Raw genomic sequence first — 22572 nt, forward strand, 5'->3', positions numbered from 1 at the left:
ACATTTTCCATCTTTCTGTGCAAATGTGTCAATCTCCACATATACACAAGAATAAAACTGCTGCGAACAAAGTATGGCACAACTTCTTTTGAATTTAAAAGAAAGTACATTATTCTCACCCTCCTCTCAGAGAACATATTGCATTCCACGGGCGATGAGTTTTGATAATGGCAAACCAGTGACAAAATACACATAGCTTGAATGTAAGATCTTTACCATTTTATCTGTATAACATCATTTCAGATTATTGTCTTTACAAACAAGAAAATGACTTGTATTAAAAATGAGTTTCGAGACCAAGGGTTTGAAAAATTCAAGCACTTTGGTCTCAGTGCAGATTGAGAAATACTTAGTGCTGTTACACTGTAACAAAAGGATGAAAGCCTGAAATAAAGTTACAAACAGACCTCTGCTTGTACCGATGCACCATCATTAACCATTAATAACTTTCAAGTAACGGAATAGCTGAGACTTGGTGCATTTAGTGTTTGCACTCCTCACAACAAATAATGAAAATATGGTTAAAACCTGACTGTAGCTTCCACCCTGTTTCTCAAGAAGCACGGACGATCAGAAATACTCAGCATTCAACTCAGTTCAGGACGACGTCGATGATCATGCTTCCTAGTTGGAGGAGTTAGTAGCTGCAGGTGCTGCTGAGGCCTGAGTGTCTGTGTCTTTCAGCAGGTTCTGTTTACGAGTCGAGCCTCCTGCTTCTCTGTGATCTGCTCCAACTGCCTCCGATACGCTGCTGAAGCCTTCCTCTCTGTGAAAAGAGATAATTCCCTGAATTAAAAATATTAGCAGCTTTGTTGTCGTTCAAAATGTGCCTGTCAGTGTGGGTTTAAAGATTTGATTCACAAAGCAACTGTAATGTCACTGTGACGATGAAAGACAGACAGAAAAACAGAGGGACAGGACGACAGCATTTCCACTCACAGTCATACTCACTTCAGAAGTTGCTCCAATTCTCGCTTGATCTTTGACACTATAGGTGGACCCTGATAGGTCAAAGCAGTGTAGAGCTGAACCAATGAAGCCCCAGCACGGATCTTATCCATAGCATCCTGCCCACTGGCCACACCGCCAATTCCCACAATTGGTATTTTACCTACAATAACATGAATATAATTTTCAGTTTACTGTCGAATTAAGACGAGAAAAAACTGAAAATTATCCCATTTGAGAAACAGAAACTAAAAACATTTTTGTCTTGCAGCAGAGGGGATGAGGAATGGACATTACCTTTGGTGAGGTTGTACATCTCTCTCACAGTGCTGGTAGAGAGGTCTTTGAGCGGCTGGCCACTGAGCCCACCAACCTCAGACTTGTGTGGATCCTGGAGCGTCTCGGGCCTGGACACCGTGGTGTTGGACACCATTAAACCGTCCACACCCAGCTGCAGAGACAGGACGTACAAAGAGGCGAGGACAGGAAGTAAGTCACAGATAATGATTAATGTTGGGAGAATATGAGTAAAGGACATTTGGCTATCACAGACCTCCAATGTAAAGTGCACCGTTACTAAGTGCTGTTAAAATATTTGCTTTCTTTTCCCTCAATGTCTCTTCCATTAGGGTTGGTCTCCTCCTCGCTCCGATGAGCAAAAAAAACATTAGAGTTAACCTACTGAGGTCGTGATGACGTAACCAGAGCAGAGTTGAGCCGAGACTTGTGAGTGATTCTGTTACGCAACACATTTTAAACAGAGCTCTGATGAGTCTAGTTAAAAAGTTAGTACAACTTTAAAACCGTCAACGTCAGGCAGATTTCCATACCTGTGATTTACGTAATACTGGAGAAAAGCTCAACTTAAAACCCTATGATTGATCACTAAAGAATTACAGGCCTCATTCTAACAAGGACAAGATTCTTTATTGAACAGAACTAAAACACAAACTTAGGAACATGCTGAAGCCAGAAAGAACAAAACTAAAGCAACAGATATTAGTCCAAAGATTTCATTTTTCCATGTTTAATATACCAAATGTTTTACTTGTTCATGACACTTTAAATTATTTATTCTTCTTAATTTAATCAATTTAATTCCCTGAACTTTTAATTGCGTATTTTTTCCTGTATTCTTGAGAAGGGATGAAAGAACTACACAATTTAAACAGATTTAAGATTTAACTCTATAAAAGCAGAATGTGTAAACTTAAAAACATGTTTTCCATTTTTTTTTTGTTGCCAGATTAGTTTTACATTTTAAAAGATAAGAATCAAAAATGTAATCTCTATCCCTCCCAGTAAAAACTCCACAGATGAGGAACTGATTCCTGTCTGAATAAAACCTGCACATGCGCTTTTATTTGCAATGAAAGCAGCATACAGCTGTGATGAATGTTAGATCATAATGAAATTCAAATCAAAAGCACAATAACGTCAAACCTCAGTGACAACAGCGGCAATGTCTTGTTTGTCCTGCGCTGTGAGGTCGGGAGCGATCTTCACCAGGACCGGAGGTTTGTGTTCTCCCTGCAGGGCATCACGCTCCTTCAACACCTGAGCAGATTGTGTGAAGTGAGAACATCAGGTGAGAGGGCACAGAGAGACACAACTACAGAACCAGGTGATTTCACTTTGCAGACGCTTGTGTCAGAAAGAGGCACAAGAGACAAGCTGAGAGATTGTGAATGAAAGGATGAAGGAGATTGAGCTTCACACATTTTCAGAATAAAGATCTACTATACGTAACAATGAATTTCCTTGTAATTTCATTTTATTTTTGAAGGGGATATGTTGAGCAATGAGTCCAGTGATTTTTGTCACTATTAGGTCCCAGTAATTAAACAACCATTCGGACAATCCTACCTTATTCAGGAGCTGGTGGAGCTCAGCCTTCCCCTGCAGATCCCGCAGACCGGGCGTATTAGGGCTGCTGACGTTTACCACCAGGTAGTCAGCCAGAGGGCCCAGCATTCTCACCCCCTCCAAGTAATCTGCCCCCGCGTCCTGGGACAGCTTGTTCTTCCCCAGGTTGATGCCCAGGGGAAGGCCAGCTATAAACACACACACACACACACACACACACACACACAAGGAAGTTCAGACAAATACAAACACAAGCTGCATCATCAGACGCATGACTCAGCTGGGGCAGAGGCTGCTCATGTGCTAAATGGGCTAGGAGCAGGTATGGATCAGACACAACAGAACGGGAGACAAGGACAGGTCAAGAATATTCTAACAGAAAAGAAAATTTTAACCCAAATCCTATTTAGTGCTCGGTTTCTTTGTTTCAAACTAACTGACTAGTAAATAATAAATACAGAGAAGCCAAAACGTGCCAGATTTATCCCTCACTCTATGTTGTAATAAAAATAAATGCTTTTTTTTTTAAAATGAGAAATCAAAATGGGTTGAAATATTAAAACGTTACGGAAAGTACTTTTTTTTACATTACATTAGTCTCTACAGAATATACAGAGGGCCTGCTAACCTTTACTTTGCTCTTGCTGTGCTTCTTCCCGAGCTTTCAGCCTCTGCTGCGCTTCTGCCAAACCACAGCTGTTGAATCCATATCTGGACAAACACATACACAGTATAACTTGTTAGAATGCCAGCCTATTAGTAAAATGAATCATACAAAAAACAACATTTGAAAACAAGCTGAAAATCAAGTGCACTAAATACTAAAACCTTAATATGACATTTTCTTTGGAGTAATTCAAATGAGATGCTTTAAATCAGATGACAACACTTTAAATTCACTAGTAAATTTCCATAAATTACTAATTTTACTGGGTATAATGACAGAGAGAAACTAAATACTGGTAAAGACAGATTTCCTTCACTTATTCATCCCTCATTTACACATGTATTAAAACTGCTAAGAAAATGACAAAAGCCTGTGAACTCTTATTCTCAGCTGTGAAAATTTGTTCTCTACACAGCAAACCTGTAGGAGGCATAATCTCTTTAAACAGACTGAACTCTGTGAAAAAGAAAATTATTTTACAAAATGAAAATTATTATGATAATGTGAACTTAAACTAATGTGACTCATTTCCTGCTAAACCCCCATTAAATCATAACAGATGTAAAAAAAACTAAAAACATCTTAATTGAAAATGGAACATTTAAAGAAATGTACATAAAAACACAGTCATACATTACAAAACATACTATTTGTATTTTTACCAATATATACATTTTATTCAGTGCACATAGCTAAAACTAACACAGTCACAATAGTCGGCTGGATTATCAACAGGGCAGCTTCTGTTAAAACATACCTGTTAATAACAGCCCGATCTGCGCTGAGTCGAAACACACGTGGTTTGGGGTTCCCCTCCTGAGGTTTGGGCGTGATCGACCCCACTTCGACAAAACCGAAACCCATCTTGTACAAACCGTCCACAGCCTCCCCGTGCTTGTCGAAGCCCGCCGCAATGCCAATAGGGTTTTTGAACTTTAATCCCAATACGTTCACTTCCTGTGGAGACACAATGACAAACACAACAAAGTCTTAGAGAGTCTGGGATCATTCTGAAACAAACAGTCTGGTCGTGTGGCAGTGAGGTGACATGCTTACCAATGACGCAGGGTCCTGGTAGCGATTCAGAGGAACCAGACCCAGACCGATCATCTTCACTGCCAACACATGTGCCGTCTCTGCCCCCACAATCCTCTGCAGCAGGGGCATAAGTTGGTTGGCATAGAAACGCTCATCTCCAACCACAGTCAGGTAGGAGGCAAACAGAAGGCTCCCTGAGCTGAAGACCTTGACCGCTTCTTTTAACTGCTTCTGTTGACAAGATCGTGAGAAATTAATACATACAACTACAGCGTAGAAGGACTCACTGTGAACAGACTGGTAATAGTTTAATAAACACATTCATAATGTTATCAAGGTCCCGATTTCCAGAATAACGATAAGTTTGCATCCAGGGTTTGGTTTAATAATCGAGTTAACATCCAGAAAGGATGTGTGGCCGTGTGCAAGAGATAGTAACTGCAAGACACATCACATTATTAATGTGTCAACACAGCAAAGGCTGACGGGACATCAATGCAACTGAGACATAATGAATAATGAAATTAATTCCACTTGTGCTTTTCCTGCAATGACATCCCAAAATGTCTGCTGGCAAAACTCTATTGGGAGGTTCCCAATATCAAAAGCATGGTGCTGCATGCCAAGAAGAATTACCACAAAGAGATGTAATGGCTGTTTTTATTCTTGTGTAATGATTAATAGACGAAACAGACATGTATGTAGAAAGATGAATGAACAGATGTGTTTCTCGTGGGTTAACTAACTTTATGAGTGTTGTTTAAAGGTAATAGATGTTTATGGCCTTCCTCCTTTTGTTTGACACTTGACAAATGATCACTGCAGGGGTCACTCAAGGGGTTTGATCAGAGGGGTGCAGGGATTTCTTGCGTGTATACAGGACGGGGGTCTTTTGTGTCGTAAACGAAGATAAGGGACCTCTGAGACAGATGGTACATGAAAGGAGTCACTCCAGAGGGCTGAGACAGAGATGGAGACAGGATGTCTACACACCTTGATCATAGATCAAAGAAGTTTATTGATAACCTTTTGCTCCTCTTGGGGAGGGGCTTGTAGTGTATAAAGATGTTCATTCTCCTCTAAGTCTTTACTCATTGTATAATGTCCTTCTCGTGATTTGTACTCTGAGTCCACCTGCAGGTGCAAATTAAACTTACCAAAAAGACAACTGTATGATTTGTGCTTGACTTTACAGAAATTCCCATGACAGAGATAAAAAAAAAAAGCAACCAGCAACAAAATCAATCACAAAGACATGAAATACAAAATTGCTACAGGATCATGACCAGAACAGAGAGACACAAAAACTGACATTAGAGAGAAAGTTTAGAAAACGATCACAAAAAGAAAACAAAGACAACAAAACAACCACAACACGGAGAACAGGTACTTAATATACACCTTTCACTACAGACTGAATATTATGGTTGGAGAAAAGTAGTTGTGCACAGGATGATTGCACGAAGCTGTACAGTATTAAGTATTTGTGAACTGGCACGTGCACACGTAGACATCAAAGTGGGCTTGAGCCCCTGCCCCTTGAGAGAAAATGCCATTTTTTTATTTTTTATAAAAGAATATTATACTCCTGATTGTGCACAGCTTCCCTGACAAACAAATATATTGATTGAATAAACAATGAAAATATCAGGTCGGGAGATTAGACTTTCGATGTCATCTCTACCTTCCGTCCCTCCACGTCCCCTGCACAGTGGTGAGCACTAGAGCTGTGGACATTTCTTAAAAATTTCTTGTGGCCTTTTTCTCACTTGAGTCCCGCCCTCCGAAATGTCTGTGCACGTCCCTGTTTGTGAATATGTATAAAGACTGAAGTATTATATATACATATGGTAAATAAATGGTCTGGATTTATATAGCACTTTTCTAGTCTTGATGACAACTTAGTGCTTTACAGTACAGTTTTTATTTTTTGCCATTCACACATTGCATCTATACATATGATATATGATAAGCCCTATGAGACAAGTTGTGATTTGTGAATATGGGCTATACAAATAAAATGTGATTGATTGATTGATTGACATGAATATAGAAAGTGTATATAAGCATCATACATATGGAATGATATATTGGGTATTTATTATAAAAATGTAATGTTTAGCAAAAACGAGAAGTTGTGTTGTTGTGATTACAATAATAACAGTGCTTCATTATGACGTGTATAAATCCTACAGTCTATGGTATAGATACAAAGATGCAGACTGCAGCCACAAAGACACTAAAGCATCGTGTCTTTGAATCTTTGGTCTGTTCAGCAGCGGCCTCCCTCCTTGTCTGTACCCGGTGACCCAGCGTTTGTCTCTGGGCAAACACAGCAACACTTCGGGGAGAACACTGGATATCCTCCACCTGAACACACTGACGTACACGTGTGTCTCTGTGGGACTTTTTACACACAATTACTGCTTGTTTGTCAATGAGCAAACACACACCACCGCTGTGTGAATGTGTGAGTTACAGTGTGTTGTCCTGCAAACACACAGCGAAGCTAGGTTTCACTGTTTCTGACTTAACAGCGGAGGAGAAGCTAAGCTAACACAACCGTCACATGAAGTCTCACGCTGTTGTTTCACACTATCCTGAAGCAGGTTAGTTAGAGAGGGACATTACCTTCAGATGTCCCGCCATTGACGCGACTCTGTCATTGCGTTATAAGGACACAGGAGGAGTTTCCTGACATGTTACACAAACACACGCCGGCTCCACTTCCGCCTCATCCTCTCGCGATGTTTCCATCCTGAGCGTTGACTGGTGGAGGAGATGCAGGGGAGCAGCTGAACCTTCTACGGTGGCCCTGAAGCAACACATCACATAACACAAATAACAAATAAATAAACACACCAGCAAAAAAAACCCCACAACGGTAAATACAAAAAACACAACAGCAAATAACAAAACACAACCACAGATAAGAAAACACAACAGCAAATACAAAAGTCAACAGCAAAAAAAAGAGAGCAGCAAATAAAAAAAACACAAGAGCAAACACTAAAAACCACAACAGAAGAAAAATACACAACAGCATATAAGAATGTACTTTGTATTCGCTGTGTGTTTTCTTATTTGTTTTTGTGTTTTCTCATTTGCCGTTATGTCATTTGTTTTCTGTGCTGCATTAGTCTCATGTGTTTTTTATTAACGGTTGTGTTTTCTTAATTGCTGTTGTGTTGTATGATTTGTTGTAGTATTTTTATTTGTTGGTCTGTTTCCTTATTAACAATTGTGCTTTTTTGTCTATTGTGCTTTACCATCTGTCGTTGTATCTCATTTTGCCGTTGTGGTTTCCCATTTGTCATTGTGATTTTCACTTCAGGGCCACCGCAGCTTCTTCTGCACTCACAGTTTTTCTCAAGAGGTAAAAAGAAGGACGACAATATCAACAAAGATTTGATTTGAGAAAAATACATTTTGTTGTAATACATTGTCATTATGATACAAATACAATAGTTTTGATTCACACGAAAAAACATATTTTTTCGTGTGAATCAGTAAATAAAAAGGTGGAACCTGTCCTTGGTCAGTTGCAGAAGAAAAGCTTCATCTTGTGTGACCTTTGCCGAGTGACTCCTTCACTTTGCATCTTGTTTGAGTGTCTGCAGTGATTTTCCTAATCTATTGAGAGCATATGCAGTGTTTTTCTGGAGAAAGTTCACTCATTTACATGTGACAGACGGACGTGATCTTGCTCAGTTGCTGCTGCAGCCTCAGTCCCCTCAGCATTATGTCCTTTAGTTCTGTACATCACAATAACCATGGACACATTGCTCCGAACCTCTGTCTTTTTGTGGATTTCCGCTGGATTTCTACTTTCACCTGTGAAGTCTGGGGCCTGTTGCAGCGATGATTTACCTGCCCGGTGTGATCTCGTTTTCAGAGAAGTCTGCTTTGAGTTTGTGGAGGAGTTGAAAACCTGGTCCCAGGCCAGGAGCAGCTGTGAAAAGAGAGGTGGGGAGCTCCTGAGGGAGATGAACAGCCCGATCAAAGTTCTCCTGAAGAACATCACCAGACAGGGAAACACCAGCAACTTCACATGGTGGCTGGGGGAGGGGGTCCAAGGGGAACCAAGCGGAGGTCAGTAAAATACACACACACAAGATTTATTTTGTTGTTGTTTTTCATGTTTAGTTTATTATGTCTTTGGCTTCTGATCCTTAAAATCAATTAGCGTAAGGCCTTCCTTTGAGACTGCCAAACCAAATACAGCTCAAGGAAATAAACAACTTTTTGTTTTCAAGTTGTTTGATTATATTTATCATCAGATGCCATGTAGATAATAAAGGTTATTCAATAACAGAGAAGATAAAATCCTGATCTTCAAACATCATTTACTCAGATTTAGAAATTTAAAAAAAGTTAGTTGTAAATTTCTTGTTTAATAATTTTAGATAATTCAGATGACACAAGACTATGGTAACTCTGAGTAAGTGTTAAATGGAGATTTTTCAGCATAAGGTTCAGGCTGACCAAATCGGACAGTTTGACAAAAAATGGTTTAGAATGAGATTTAGACACATTCAGATTACATCTATCTTAGTGATACTATACATATGTAGATATCAACATAAAACCTTTAATTTAGGCCAATAGAAATCAAAATAAAATATAGAAATAAAATAAATGGAGACCAAAAGTCATTCTTCACCTTAAGGGTTTAAGAAATAACCAAATCCACACCAACACTTTCAGAAACTTGTTAAAAGGATTAAGTTTAGTTCTGATTGACTATGTGTTAAAGGTTCAGCGTGTAAGATTTAGAGTGGGTCCTCTCAGGCCGCCATGTTTTTTTACAGTAGCCCAGACTGGACAGACTAAACCTTTTTGAGTTTTTATGGCAACTGAAGGCTTCCAAAGGTTCTCTTTCATGTTTGGAAGGGGAGCTGCAACAAGCAACTTCACCACTAGATGTCACTGCATTCTACACACTGAACCTTTACAATAACTCAATAAACACCTACAAATAAACACTGACAGATTTGCATACAACATGTGTGTAAATTACACTTAATTTCCATTTTCCAGTTCTGAAAGTCCATCAACAGAAAATGAATGGGTATCAAAAGCAGTATTGTATTATACGTCTGTGTGTGTTTGTGTTTGTGTGTGTGTGTGTGTGTGTGTGTGTGTGTGTGTGTGTGTGTGTGTGTGTGTGTGTGTGTGTGTGTGTGTGTGTGTGTGTGTGTGTGTGTGTGTGTGTGTGTGTGTGTGTGTGTGTGTATACACAACAGAAAATGAGGATCCCTCAGAGTACAGCTGCACATACATGAAGCTGAATCCTCTTCAGCTCGTTGTGACATCAGACTGCAGCCAGAGACGCAGCTTCCTCTGCAGCCGCAGTATGTTAACAACTGCTTCCTTATCATTGCTTTAGCTCCATCTTCCCCTCTTTTTCTTTGTCTTTTAATTTTGTCTAGCTTTCATTCATTTCATTCCTTTGTATTCAACGTGCAGCTTGATGAATGTGTCACTCTTGTTTTAAAGGTTTGCGGTCTTCATCAGACACAGTGGTAAGAGATCCATCGCACCCTAACAGAGTGAAACCATGTAAACATACAAACTGAATTTTCACATTTGTTCATGTTGTCTTTGCAGAATAAACTTGTGTCCAGTCATGTGAGCAGACCACGTAAGTAAGATTGAAAAGACCTGCCATTTCCAGACATGAACTCCGTAAATTGCCGGAAAGTTGGGTCTGGACATTTTCCAGACTTTGCCTTTCACATATGAAGAACACAGCAGGAGAGTGTTCGGGTTAGAAGCGTTCACAGCAGGGAAATGTCCAGAACATTTAGGCAGGTGCCTGTGTAGACCAGGACATGATGTAAAAATCTCGCTGTGATTTCACATGATGTTATTTTGCAGCCCTGGCGTCGCCCCTTGTGGTCAAAAAGTCTCAGATCTCATTGTCTTTCCAAGTTGGCATCTTCGTCAGCGTCAACATATATGGCACCTCTTTTTCATCCTGAGATATGTGTGTGAGAAACATCATTAACATACCCACCCGAACATTTTCCTACTGAATTCTCGCACTGGCTCTCTCAGATATTTCCCAGACATTTTACTAGGGGGCTGGCATGAAAAGTTCCGGAAAATGTGTGGAGCAATCAACATTTGCGTGTCTGAAAGCATCTTCTGTGTTTTCACTGAAAGTAAAGAACAGAAGTCAGAGTATCCGCTTGTCTTTCTCTGCCCCTCTAACACACACACTTCAATTTCAGGACCCAAAAGGGACATTGGTCCACCCTTGTCACAAATCAGGAGTCTTCTCCAGGTGAGAGATGCCTCGCTCATTTAACACACAGACAATGAATACAACTATGTATATATTATAATTATACTTTTTTATTTCTAAAACTATTTAATATAATAAAAAAAGTACTGTTTTTCTGAGACAGGTGGCAGACAAAGAACTACAGCGAATGGAAACAACAGTAGGGGAACCGACCAATGACAGCAGGGTAGGTACCTTCGCTTTGGAAGAAATATATACATCATTATCATCATGACATTTAACTTTTTTTATACTGAGAGTCTGTCATGGTGCGTCACAAGTTCTCTGTTTCTTACCTTCGCAGGACAAATTCATTAAGTATTTGTTAGGAATCGCCCAAAACCTGACTTCAACATTTGCTTTGCAAAACAATGACACCGTCAGTCACATCATCAACTGTAGCACCGGCATCGTCCTCCTCTCAATAAAAAGATGCGACATCAAGGAAAACCCAAGCCCCATAGTACGTACACTAGATCCTGTGACCGTGACACACAAGCAATCACACACACACACACTGATGTCGTTATTGGTCTTGTAGTCAGTTGATGTTGAACTTTTCCCCCTTCCAGGCTTTGTTTGAGCAGATTTTTGAGATCTATCGTACAATCGCTAGTCTGATTGGTTCCGTGATCACAGGCCAATATATCATCAGGCACCGGACAGGCACCATCTATCAGAACAGGTAGGAATTTTCCTTCAGAATATCCCTGACAATGTATATACGTCCCATGATCTCTGTGACTTATTCGATTTTCTTATATTTATATTCACCTTTTATGTCCCTCTCGTCAGTTTCAAGCCTGCGGACCTCGGTGGTGCAGTGCTGGGTTCAGTCAAAGATGGTGAGTTTGTCAAACTCCCCTCGTATTCAGCACTTCAGTCTCAGCTGAAAGGGTACAGCAAGGTCTACACTCAGGTATGTGTGTGTCATCATCACGTGTATGTGTGTGTCTGTATTTGTTGTCATCTACAGCCTCTTAATAAGGGGCTGTTCTCTTTCTCAGTTGGCCACGTTCTCACCGAATCCTCATCCTTCTGACGACAACATCTCAGGAACTGTTTGCAGCATCTTACTCAGCAATGAGTTCTCTGACATTAAGCTGGAAAACCTGACAGAGATGATAGAGGTACAGAATATTGGGTCATTTGAACTATAGTGCTCCTTTTTTTAAAGGTAGGTAGTAAGCAAATGGAAAGAAAAGGCGGCATTTGTCAGGGACTAGAACAGATTGGAGACAGTTTGAAAATTACAATAGGTGAAACTGACATATTACCAATGATAGTGTTATTAGAAAGGTTATTCAGAGTGTCTAGAGTGAACCTCCTCACTGCCGGGCTATAGGAAGCAGCTTTTGACATTATCAGTAGGCAAATTGAAGGCATATGAGGGAGGGTGCAACCACCTTTAAACCAAAATGACAAAATAAAAACCTCCCCCTTACAACCCTCAATTCATCCATCCCCTCTCAGCCATCCCCTCATCCCCTCTGAGAGAGGGGCTGCATTTGCACAAAGAGAATTTGAGGTGAGCGTCATAGTTATTGTTGCTGACTAACTAAATCATGGGACCTGCAGTTTATTTTTAAAAGTTGAAACAGAATGACTAGGAGAAATCCTACCTGCGTCTGAGGCTGTTAAAACATCCGTTAAGCTTTTACCATCTTCGGCAGGCAGGTATCAGCATAAACTCAGAAGCTCTCTACTGAAGGTCAGACAGAGTGTAATCAATCCAATTTTGATCATCTGTACATCTGAATATTTATCTTTCTTTCCCTTTTAAGCCCTTTTATTAAAAGAAATTCTCCCCTGTGTCAAATCAAACTGACTTTCCAACTTTCATCAAAGCCCTCACACAATTCGTTTGGTCCTGAATATGCAAATATGAAGATATTTCTTCTTACTTCCACTCCCATGAATATTTGGCTTCACATTCTCATTTTAAAACCTTTAGTTGAAGAAAAAAAACTGTCTGATGCTCTGTCTTCATATTTTGATGCTATGTTTCCTGGTTCCTCCAGATCTTTATGCCTCGTGCAAGTGCTTCAGCAGTGATGAACAATACTGTTGTGTTGGAGAGAAACACTAAGGCGCTGAGCAAAATCAACATCTCTGACCCGAACATGACCATCGTCTTTGACATGGAGCCCAGTATCAATGTGTCACTGATTCTCACCTTGTCTCATGGGTCACCTCCTAACTCTGCATATTCTAAGAGCACAACCATCTTGAGACCAACAGGTAGACATCAGGTTTTGATTTATAACCATGTACCCTGACAGAGTTTTGTCATTTTTACTACTTGAGTTTAATATTCGTGAGAGATTTATGTGTCTCTTAAACTCATCTGTATCTGCAACAGTAGAATAATCCTGATCCAGGTTGGGACTCTTGCAATAATACAAAACAGTTATAGACAAATTTTGTTTAGTATAATATTAATGCTTCAGGACCGGCAACTGTCAGTGGCCACAGGTATGGCAGTTTTGGGTTGTCCGTCTGTCCTTCCCATTCTTTTGAAGATGATATCTCAAGAGCACCTTGAGGGATTTTATCTCAAATTTAGAGCCTCACAAACCTGTTTTTGACATCTGAACTGGGGATTTTTTTCAAATTTTGGCCAGTTATCATTTAGAATCAAAAATTAACTGATCCGATTTCAGTGGTCAAAGGCCAAAGGTCACAATGACCTCCTATCGTTGTGAATGCAATGCATCAGGAACCACCTGTAGAGACTGAAATTGCACTGGGCGGTGGAGGAATACAACCGCAGGGCAGAACTTCTAGTTTTTCCATGCTTTGTATATTCTTTCTCATATGTTATTTTATATCAAATAGACAAATTGTTTGAAGTTTCATTCAATAGGTTCTTGGATTATTGAGCTGCTTTTTGCTACAGGACGCTACCGCTGGATCATAACCTCAGAGATGTTAGAGCAGACTCCTGGAATCTGGTACGTTGAAGCTGGACTCTTTAATTCCACATGGGAACCAGGCCTGACACTGAATATATCTACTTTTATGAGCAAGTGTCTTTACTGGCACATAGAGAGGGAGATGTGGACCACAGAGGGCTGCCAGGTGAGTTTTCACATGGATAAAGTCTTAATAAACGTGGCTTTTTTACTTTGGCCCCGCATGTACATGCACGGGTATGTATTTGCAGCAATTGCAAATCAGTGATTAGCTGTCGTTGTCTAAGGTGGGAGAGAAAACCACTCCAGGAAGAACACAGTGTCTGTGTAATCACCTCACGCTGTTCGGGAGCTCCTTTTTTGTGATGCCAAACTACGTGGACATAACTCATACGGCCGAGTTGTTCGCCACTGTCTCTCAGAACTTTGTGGTGCTGGCCCTGCTGTGTGCGTTTTTCGGCCTCTACCTGGTCACTCTGCTGTGGGCCTGCTATTCTGACCGCAGGGCACTCTCTAAGGTCAGTCTCTCCACACTGCACTCAAGTTTAGTCAACTAATGTTTTTCATGCTATATTATTAGTTCAAGTTTAAGTTTCAAGTCAGAATGCAGTTGTTGGAACAGCTCGGCTTCCAGAAACTCAACAGGTTACATTAGAAAAACAAATGCTCTCTTCTTGATTATCAGCAATTTACAAGCTTATCACCTCCCACGTTAAGCCATAATGTCATTTTTGTGAATGGTGGATGTTTTTTTTGGAAACTAAACTCTCCACTGGCCAAAATACAGCAATTTCCGCCAAAACATTCATATTTATGCCTTTGAATGTTTTATGTTGAACTATCAGAGAAAGATGACTCTGCTGGAGGACAACCACCCAGGAGCTCAGTACAACTACCTGATCAGTGTCCAAACTGGCCATCGCAAGAATGCTGGGACGACTGCCAGCGTGAGAGTCTTCTTTTCATGAATAGCTCATAGAATAATAATTTTACTGAGGTACCATACATGTTGACTTAAAGGCCCATGCTGCTTCTTTAAGCCGGTTTGATTCACACTGTGGATACTTTAGATTAATGTTTTCTCTCCATTTACCTGAATATATTTGTCGTCAATCAGAAAACGTATTCGGTTCAGTTACCCTATTTTTACAGCTTTACAGTGACAAGCACGGTGTTCATGTGCTACATTAGCCAACAAATCTAATCCAGATGGCAAGCAAGAAGCAAACATAGACATTGTGACGAGAGAAATATAATTTTGCTTCCTTCAAGGATAGATTCATAGTTTTTCAAAAATATGATTTGATTTCATGAAAATCAGATCAATCAGATTTAAAATTAAAACAGAAATTTGATAATCCATGTTTTCCCCAACTGCATTACCAATCAATGATGTTTTGTGGTTTGCTTGCGTAGTTATGGTTATGTAAGGTATATATAATGTGTAGTAAATGGGCTCCTCTACACAATCCTGGTTGCTGTTGAATCGTTATGTCGTGCTCTCCTGCAGGTCACGATGAAGCTGATAGGCACAGAGGGAGAGAGTGAGACACACACGCTCACTGATCCCGATAAGCCCGTATTTGAGAGAGGAGCTGTCGACATGTTCCTATTGGCCGCGCCGTTCCCAATGGGAGAAGTGCGGAACCTCCGGCTGCAGCACGACAACTCTGGAGGTCACCCATCATGGTACAACACAGGCTGAGACTAAACACACCTCAGAAGCCATTCACACATTCTTCAAACTATCACTGGCACGTTACTTCTAATGAAAACAAAACTTTCTGCTAATATATAATATATATTTTTTGTGTTATGTCCCTTGTAAAAAGGTATATAAACAGAGTGATCATAATAGACCTCCAAACACGACACGTGGGGCACTTCTTCTGTGACTGCTGGCTGAGCGCCGACCGTGGAGACGGCATGACCAAGAAAACCTTCAACGCTGCAAAGAGCAACGAGATCGCCAGCTTCAGGTCAGAGTTGTTCCACTTTACACGGCTCACACTGAAACCAGTTCAGCTCTTGTGAAAGTTGCAGGAGTTGATCAGTGTTATTTTGAGTTTCTGTTTTTCTCTATCAGGAATATCTTCCAGAATAGAACGTCGACCGGCTTTAGGGATGAACACATCTGGGTGTCCATCGTGGATCCACCCTCGCGGAGTCCGTTCACACGAGCCCAGAGGGTCTCATGCTGCATGAGCCTGCTCCTCTGCACCATGGCCATTAACATCGCCTTCTGGAACATTCCTATAAATGAGGACTCACCAGTGATTTTTTCATTAGGTCAATCCTTCAAACACACGTTTCACCCAAGAGGGAAAACTACTCTTTATGTCAATTTCATCAGGTTGTGTTTTAGGCATCTAATAATCACAAACCCACTATTTTATGAGAAAGTGTCTCTAATAATCCACATATTCACACACATACACACACACATTTAAAATCTAATATAATGACTTGTTCTTTTTGGGTCTCAAAGTTTTGGATGAAAGGTTGAAGCAAACCCATTACGTAAAACATTTTCGACCATGGAGGCATCAGTACAGCTTTGCAGTAAAAGATAAATAAAAGTGGGACGAGAGAATAAGAGACACATTCATAAACACGTCATACTGAGCGTGTTGCTTTTTAGAGGTCGTAGGAGTTGAAAAGAAACACTCATAGCACCACAAACACTTTTCCAACAACGTGCTGACTGTGCGTACACGTGTGGGTGTCTGTAACCAGTAAGCTGGACGTCAGAGAGTTATTCACAATGATTTTGTGTGGAGAAGTGACTCATCCAGCTGGGCTTTTATCTCACTAACTCAGTCACTCACATTTAGGTGACTACAGACTGTCCACAAGAGGAAGCTGTTTAGTCATTGTCAGCAAAACCTGCAGATGACGTCATAGACCTTAAAAAAAGATGGACATACGTCTCTACATCCTCCCACTATCCAGGAAGGAAGCTAAAATGTCCTGAATATGAACGTGGCCATGTTGCACATTAGGAGCCAGAGTCTGTGCAGTAGAAATTGGAAAATGGAACCATGGTAGCGAGGTCCTGTCGATATAGGCACTCGACCAATCGTGTGTCAGTCTCAAATGTCAATCACGACTTTTAAAAAATCCCAAACAAACATACTGAAGAAATCAACACTTGAACACACATCAGTGTGATAAGTCCTCCCTCAAATTACAGAAACCTCCTTTTAGAAAAATGTTATTAGTGTGTACCGCTTGATCCATGGCCCATCAATTAACATGGAGGAGACAGGATTTGTGACCTATACTTCAGCCAGCCACCAGGTGGCGGTTTTGCTTCACTTTTGGGGAGATGTTATGTCATTTATCTTTATATACACACATCTTGGTGTCGCCACCTGCAGGAAAAATAAAAAATAAAATAATTCTTTATTGTTATTGTATTGTATTACCACTAAACAGTCACCGTCTTTTTGTTGTTGGCCTGTTTTCAGTTGCTTCAACAACTGTGTCCTTGTCTCTGTCCAGGGTCGTTGCAAATCACCTGGCAGGAGCTGATGGTGGGCGTTCAGAGTGGTCTCCTCATGTTCCCAATCAACATCCTCATCATCACCATCTTCCGCAGCATCCGACCCCGCATCATTTCAACTCCTCAGAAAGACGACTGTGAGGAGAGCCTGAGACGCTGTGCAGTTACCATACCGACTATTCTCAAGGTGTGAGAGTGTGCTCAGCAATTGCATGTGACTTGTTTTGTGCATAACTCTGATGAATTGCACTCATCGCTTTCCTTGTGAGACCAGAGACACGTTTTGCATTCAGTTAATGATGCATCTCCTGCTAATGATATATACAGTACATGTAGCATTTGGTGTTATGCTGTTCATCCCTCCTAGGACACAGAGGAGGTGATTTCTCTGGTGAGCAAAAGTCCGAGGAACAAGATATCAGAGACGTCCAGGCTGGAGTCCACCGCTGACCTCTGCTCCAGCTTGGACAGGGTGCATGATTTCATCCAACTCATGCAAGGTAGGTTTTTTTATTTTCATTTCTTTACTTTTACAGAAAAATAGCAAACTTGATCCCCTTTTGTTTGCTATGAGAAAAGGGACGTTCTTTACAGAAATAACCAGAGCAGCATTGTTGAGGAAAATAAACCAGAATGGCAAGTGGGCACATACATTCAGATGCCTTAAAGGTTTAAAGGATAAGGTTGCTGATATTGTACATTGTTGTCAACACATTCCATAAAACAACAAAACCAACACAGCTTGTCTCTCAATGCTCTTCCGTAGCCTTTCTGATTCTCTCAGCTCAAACATTTCTAGTTAAAAAACAGATCACAAATATATACTTTCCCAAAAAAGGCCATATCAGCCGGGCAATGTAGTTTATTAGCAAATATTTGAACAAGAATAAAATGTGCATTTTCAGGGGAGAATTTTAAGTTGCAGATTTTGGTGCAAAAGTGAATGTTTACAGCAAGAGGATGTTTTATGTGAGATTGACCTGAAATAAACTACAGTGCCATGTTCACTCTAATAAAGGAACATGTAACTCAGTTTGTTCCCTCATAGCACGCTACTGAAACCTTTACATTTTAGGTATCTCCCAATTTCTGACCAGAATACAAAGCAACACTTGCTTTGTGCAGTGAATACTTCCTTCCTACTCAAAGAAAGAAACCTCAAGTGCGAGAATGATCGCGCAGAGCAGAGAAATGTTATTACATGCTGGTTCCTCTGGTGTAATCCTGTAATCCACAGGGGAGAGTGAGAGTGACCCTCACTGGGTTTACTGCAGCAAGTTCCTCCTCGCTGGTCTCTGTCACCTCCTGATGGACCTGGAAAAGCTGGATGGAAAAAACTTCCAGAGTCCAGAGGAGTACCAGCAGGCACTTAACGTCACCAACGTGCTGGTTCGCAAGGCGGAGATGGTCTTCAGCAGCCACTTGGCCTACTGGTCAGCACACAGAAACTCAAATTTCACACACTCAGATATAAGCTCGCTAAATGTGCCTGTTTTTTTTCCAGTTATTTCCCGGGAAAATCCAGACATTTTTTAAACACGCTGGAAAAAATAAACATTCAAATTTCTTGCAATGTTAACCTTTGTATTTCTTGCTATGAATTTTAAAGAAATACACACAATTGAATTAGTATAAGTATGGTCATTTTAAATTTTATTTGCAAAAAGTATAGTGAACCGTCGAAGAAATGTTTCAAATTTAACCCAAGGGGGGTTGAAAGAAAGTAAAAGAAGATTTCTGGATTTCCCCCCTGATCCAGATCCACACCAGAATCTTATTTGGCTTCTTCCTTGACCCATACTGCATCCTTCCATCAAGTATTGTGCTAATCCAGTAGTTTAAGTGCAATCATGCTTAGAAACAAACCAACCAACAAACAGACAGGGGTGACAACATACTAAAGTAGTATATAGTATAGTAGAACTATTCTTTACTATTTGTATCATCCATTTTTCTCTCGTTCTCTTCCCTCTTCTTGGACCAGCCCACCTCCCGTGAAAAAGAAGCAGAGGAGGACGGGGGGCTGCTGGCTGCCGTGGTGGTGTGTGTTCCTGGGCTGGTTCCTGCTGCTGTCCATCAGCGCAGTGTCCACCTACTTCACCCTCTTGTACGGTTTTCAGTACGGCAAAGATAAGTCCATCAAGTGGGTCATGTCTCTGGGCCTCTCCCTCTTCCAGAGCATCTTCATACTGCAGCCGCTCAAGGTTGGTAAACATGGAAAAACTCGGGATAATATAACCAAGCTTATGGTCATTTACATGCTGCAAAAATAATGCAGTTGATTTAACAGATTTCTGTATATTGTCTTATATTTCTTATACAGAACATTAACAGATGATTTTCTGTGTCTGTATTTTGCAGGTGATCGGCATCGCTGTGTTCTTTGCCCTGCTGCTGAAACCTGTATCTGTGGAGGAGACTGAGGAAATAGAGCAAGTGCTGTTAAGTAAGAAAAACATTCTGCAGCTCATCTGTTACTTGAACTGGTTTGGCTGGACAGTCTCTGAGCTGTTAGTCAAGTGTTGTAAGTCTCTAAATGTCATTTAACACATGAATTGTTCAGCCCAGACGACTTATTCATATTTCATGAAGCAGACAGATGTATCCATTGCATTTAGTTTCAGGTTGACTGCAGAGAGCACTTATGTAATGAAGCAACAGTGAAACTCTTTGCTTTGACAACTCTGTAACTAGTGACCCTTTTAGTTTTCTTCTCGTCCCAAGTGACTCCTCTCTCTCTTTCCTCAAGTGTTTCTGTGCATCCTCCCTTCAGTTTAAGAGAGGTGAAGCACTGTGAGTCTCACTGCACCGTCTCCTCCATTTCACAGAGCAACAAGACAGGTGCAGGCGCTACTCTGGCAGACCCACACTGTGAGGATGCTGCATCCAGCCGGGGGGACGTCTCCTCCGATGGGCACAGCTTCAACACACCCCTCGCTTCTTAAACACTCTTTTGCACTTAATGGAAGTTTTACTTTCTGAGCATGAAATTGCATAACACATTCCGGTGTTTCGCATGTGTACAGAATCTCCAATGCCCCAGTATGTTTTCTGAATTGGTGAGTCAGGGTAAATGTTCGCTCTTGCATGTCAAAGTGTTGCTTCTTTCACGTCATCTACTCTCCATGATGACGTATGTGTACATAAAGAATATCTCTGGTTGCCTTACTTTCACAGCTTTGGTTCCCACGTGTACACGCTTTTCATTTCATGTCAACATACACAACTGTTAGATTCAATTCACAAGAGGCATTCAAGGAGGTTTATATGTCGAAACCTGTAAAACCTTTTACAACCATAAACTGCAAATAAAGATGACACCCCCCCAAAAGTGATGCCAAAGCCTCTCGACCCCCACCTGGTGGCTGGCGGCAGTATAGGTCGTAAATCTGTGCTACGGCTGCTCCATCCCGAGATCGCTACTGCGCAGACTCTGGCTCCAAATGGGCCAAATGGCAGCGTTCATATCCAGGATATTTTAGCTTCATTTCTGGGTAGAGGGACGACGTGGAGACAAGTCGTCCATCTTTATAAACAGTCCACAGCAATAACGTTTTCATGAACCTCAAAGTTATTTTGAGAAACTGTCCTCAATCCAGTGAACACAGCAAGTTGCTTGTCTTTATTTATTTGTTAATATGTAATTTTGAGTTTAATTTGAGGATTTTATTGTTCAATTATTATGATTCAAAAGACTCTCAAACTTCAGCATAAAAGACTGAATCTTTCTTGTTCGAGCTTTAAAATAATAAACCCTTATATTTGTTGCTGGAATAATTAATTTGCTAGTATGTATCCATGTATGAGATTCAGTCGATACTGTTTGTGTTTCTCAAATATTGACACATATGTACACACAGACATGCACATTGTTGTGGCATCTTAAACTGCCTCTGCTTTCATTTTCTCAGAAATTACTGATTTTATTTTTTGTCATTTTTGATTCTGTATGTATTGAATGTGGAAGCTTGAATAAATGGATATGAGCTGCAGACACAGTAGTTGATAAGTCTTTACACCAAACTGTTGATCAAAATATTTTAAATAGAAATTAAATTGCAACATATCTACAATGGTCACATCAAACACCTAAATCTCTGGGTCATCCACTATCCAAAGTGTCGGGTTCAATACCCAGCTCCCTCAATCAGCATGCTGAAGTGTCCTTGTGCAAGACATTAAACCCTAAGTGGCCCCTTAAAGCTGCACCGGCAGAGTGATGGAGAAGAAGCTGCTGTGTGTGTGTGTGAATAGGGGATTTATAGTGTTATGTGCTCAGAGTTGTCAATCAGACAAGAAAAACAGGGATGCAAATGTTCAAAGTTTGTCGATAGTAATTTTAGTATTTCACTGCAACAAATTTTTAACATTTAAGAAAAATCAGAAAACAGCCTTCATTTAACGTGATAGTTGGAATAGTGTATTTGGTGTAATCTGGAAATATGTGTGTGAGATTTTAGAAGCAGATTTACCTTCGCCAAGGAGGTTATGTTTTCTTCTGTGTTTGTTTGTTAGCAGGACTACGCAAAAAAATACTGAAAAGTTGTCACGTAAATTTGGTGGAAGGGTGAGGTATATGGAGCATAGAAGAAATCAGGGCAGATCCATTTTGATATCACATTTGTCCTTGTAGGGTAGAGACAGCAATATTCTAGTACATACTGACAATATATACAAAGTAAAAGTTCTCATCAGTTTATTCAGTAGTGAAAAAGCAGTGTACTGTATGACCTATTTCACCAAGTGATGTAAGCCTCAATGTCCGACACCACAAAACCCACACACTTGTATAAGCAAACATAGGTAAAGTCATTATTTTCTATGACGACTGTGTTCTTTCAGTGGAATAGAAACTTGAAGTGCTTTTATCTGGTAGCTCTTGCCTCATGCTTGTATTAGCGGTCCTCATTTTCTTCACCTCACCACAGGAGAACAGCTTGACCCAGTTTCAAGCCAAAATGAGGGAACCATTCATTAATTTCTTAGAAAAAGGACAAGATGAGATAAGGACAACCATAGTCAGAGCCACAGGTTCAGAGCCAATGAGTGTATATGAAAAGACAAGCCATGAACACCACTGATGTAACACAAGCTCAAATTTATATATATATCTAAACTTTTTAACGAAACTTTTGAAGTGTCACTCTTCTCATGTTTGTGGATATCGTCTCAACTTTCTCATTTTCAAATGCCTCAAGTTCCACATTGTACATCACACCACGAGTCCTCCAGTACATTTTTGATTTGCCCTCCCAGCGACTTGTTATGATCTCCATAAGTCTGGATGTTAACGGCTTCCTCCTTCATCGCTGCTCTCACAGAAATTCTTGAGCGTGAGTTGATT

The 22572-nt window shown here is 40.5% G+C and overlaps 1 protein-coding gene across 1 annotated transcript; it reads right to left on the reverse strand.

Annotated features, from left to right (window-relative positions):
* dhodh (dihydroorotate dehydrogenase) lies at positions 1–7278 on the reverse strand. Its single transcript, XM_035162956.2, has 9 exons — positions 7151–7278; positions 4538–4750; positions 4239–4438; positions 3443–3525; positions 2815–3002; positions 2392–2505; positions 1246–1399; positions 952–1111; positions 1–766 (listed from the first exon to the last, which is right to left on the reverse strand). Exons 1-9 carry the CDS (start codon positions 7166–7168, stop codon positions 625–627), a joined length of 1272 nt encoding a protein of 423 aa, XP_035018847.1. The 5' UTR covers positions 7169–7278; the 3' UTR covers positions 1–624.
* Between the last annotated feature and the right edge of the window lie 15294 nt (positions 7279–22572).

This window comes from Hippoglossus stenolepis, chromosome 1 (genome assembly GCF_022539355.2).
Source record: "Hippoglossus stenolepis isolate QCI-W04-F060 chromosome 1, HSTE1.2, whole genome shotgun sequence".
Classification (NCBI taxonomy): domain Eukaryota; kingdom Metazoa; phylum Chordata; class Actinopteri; order Pleuronectiformes; family Pleuronectidae; genus Hippoglossus; species Hippoglossus stenolepis.

Coding starts and splice junctions, on each gene's coding strand:
- dhodh (XM_035162956.2), bottom strand. Junction 3,526..4,238: donor GATCGGGCTGTTATTAACAG/GTATGTTTTAAC, acceptor GTGTTTGTCCAG/ATATGGATTCAACAGCTGTG. Junction 1,400..2,391: donor TTGCCGCTGTTGTCACTGAG/GTTTGACGTTAT, acceptor CTGTCTCTGCAG/CTGGGTGTGGACGGTTTAAT.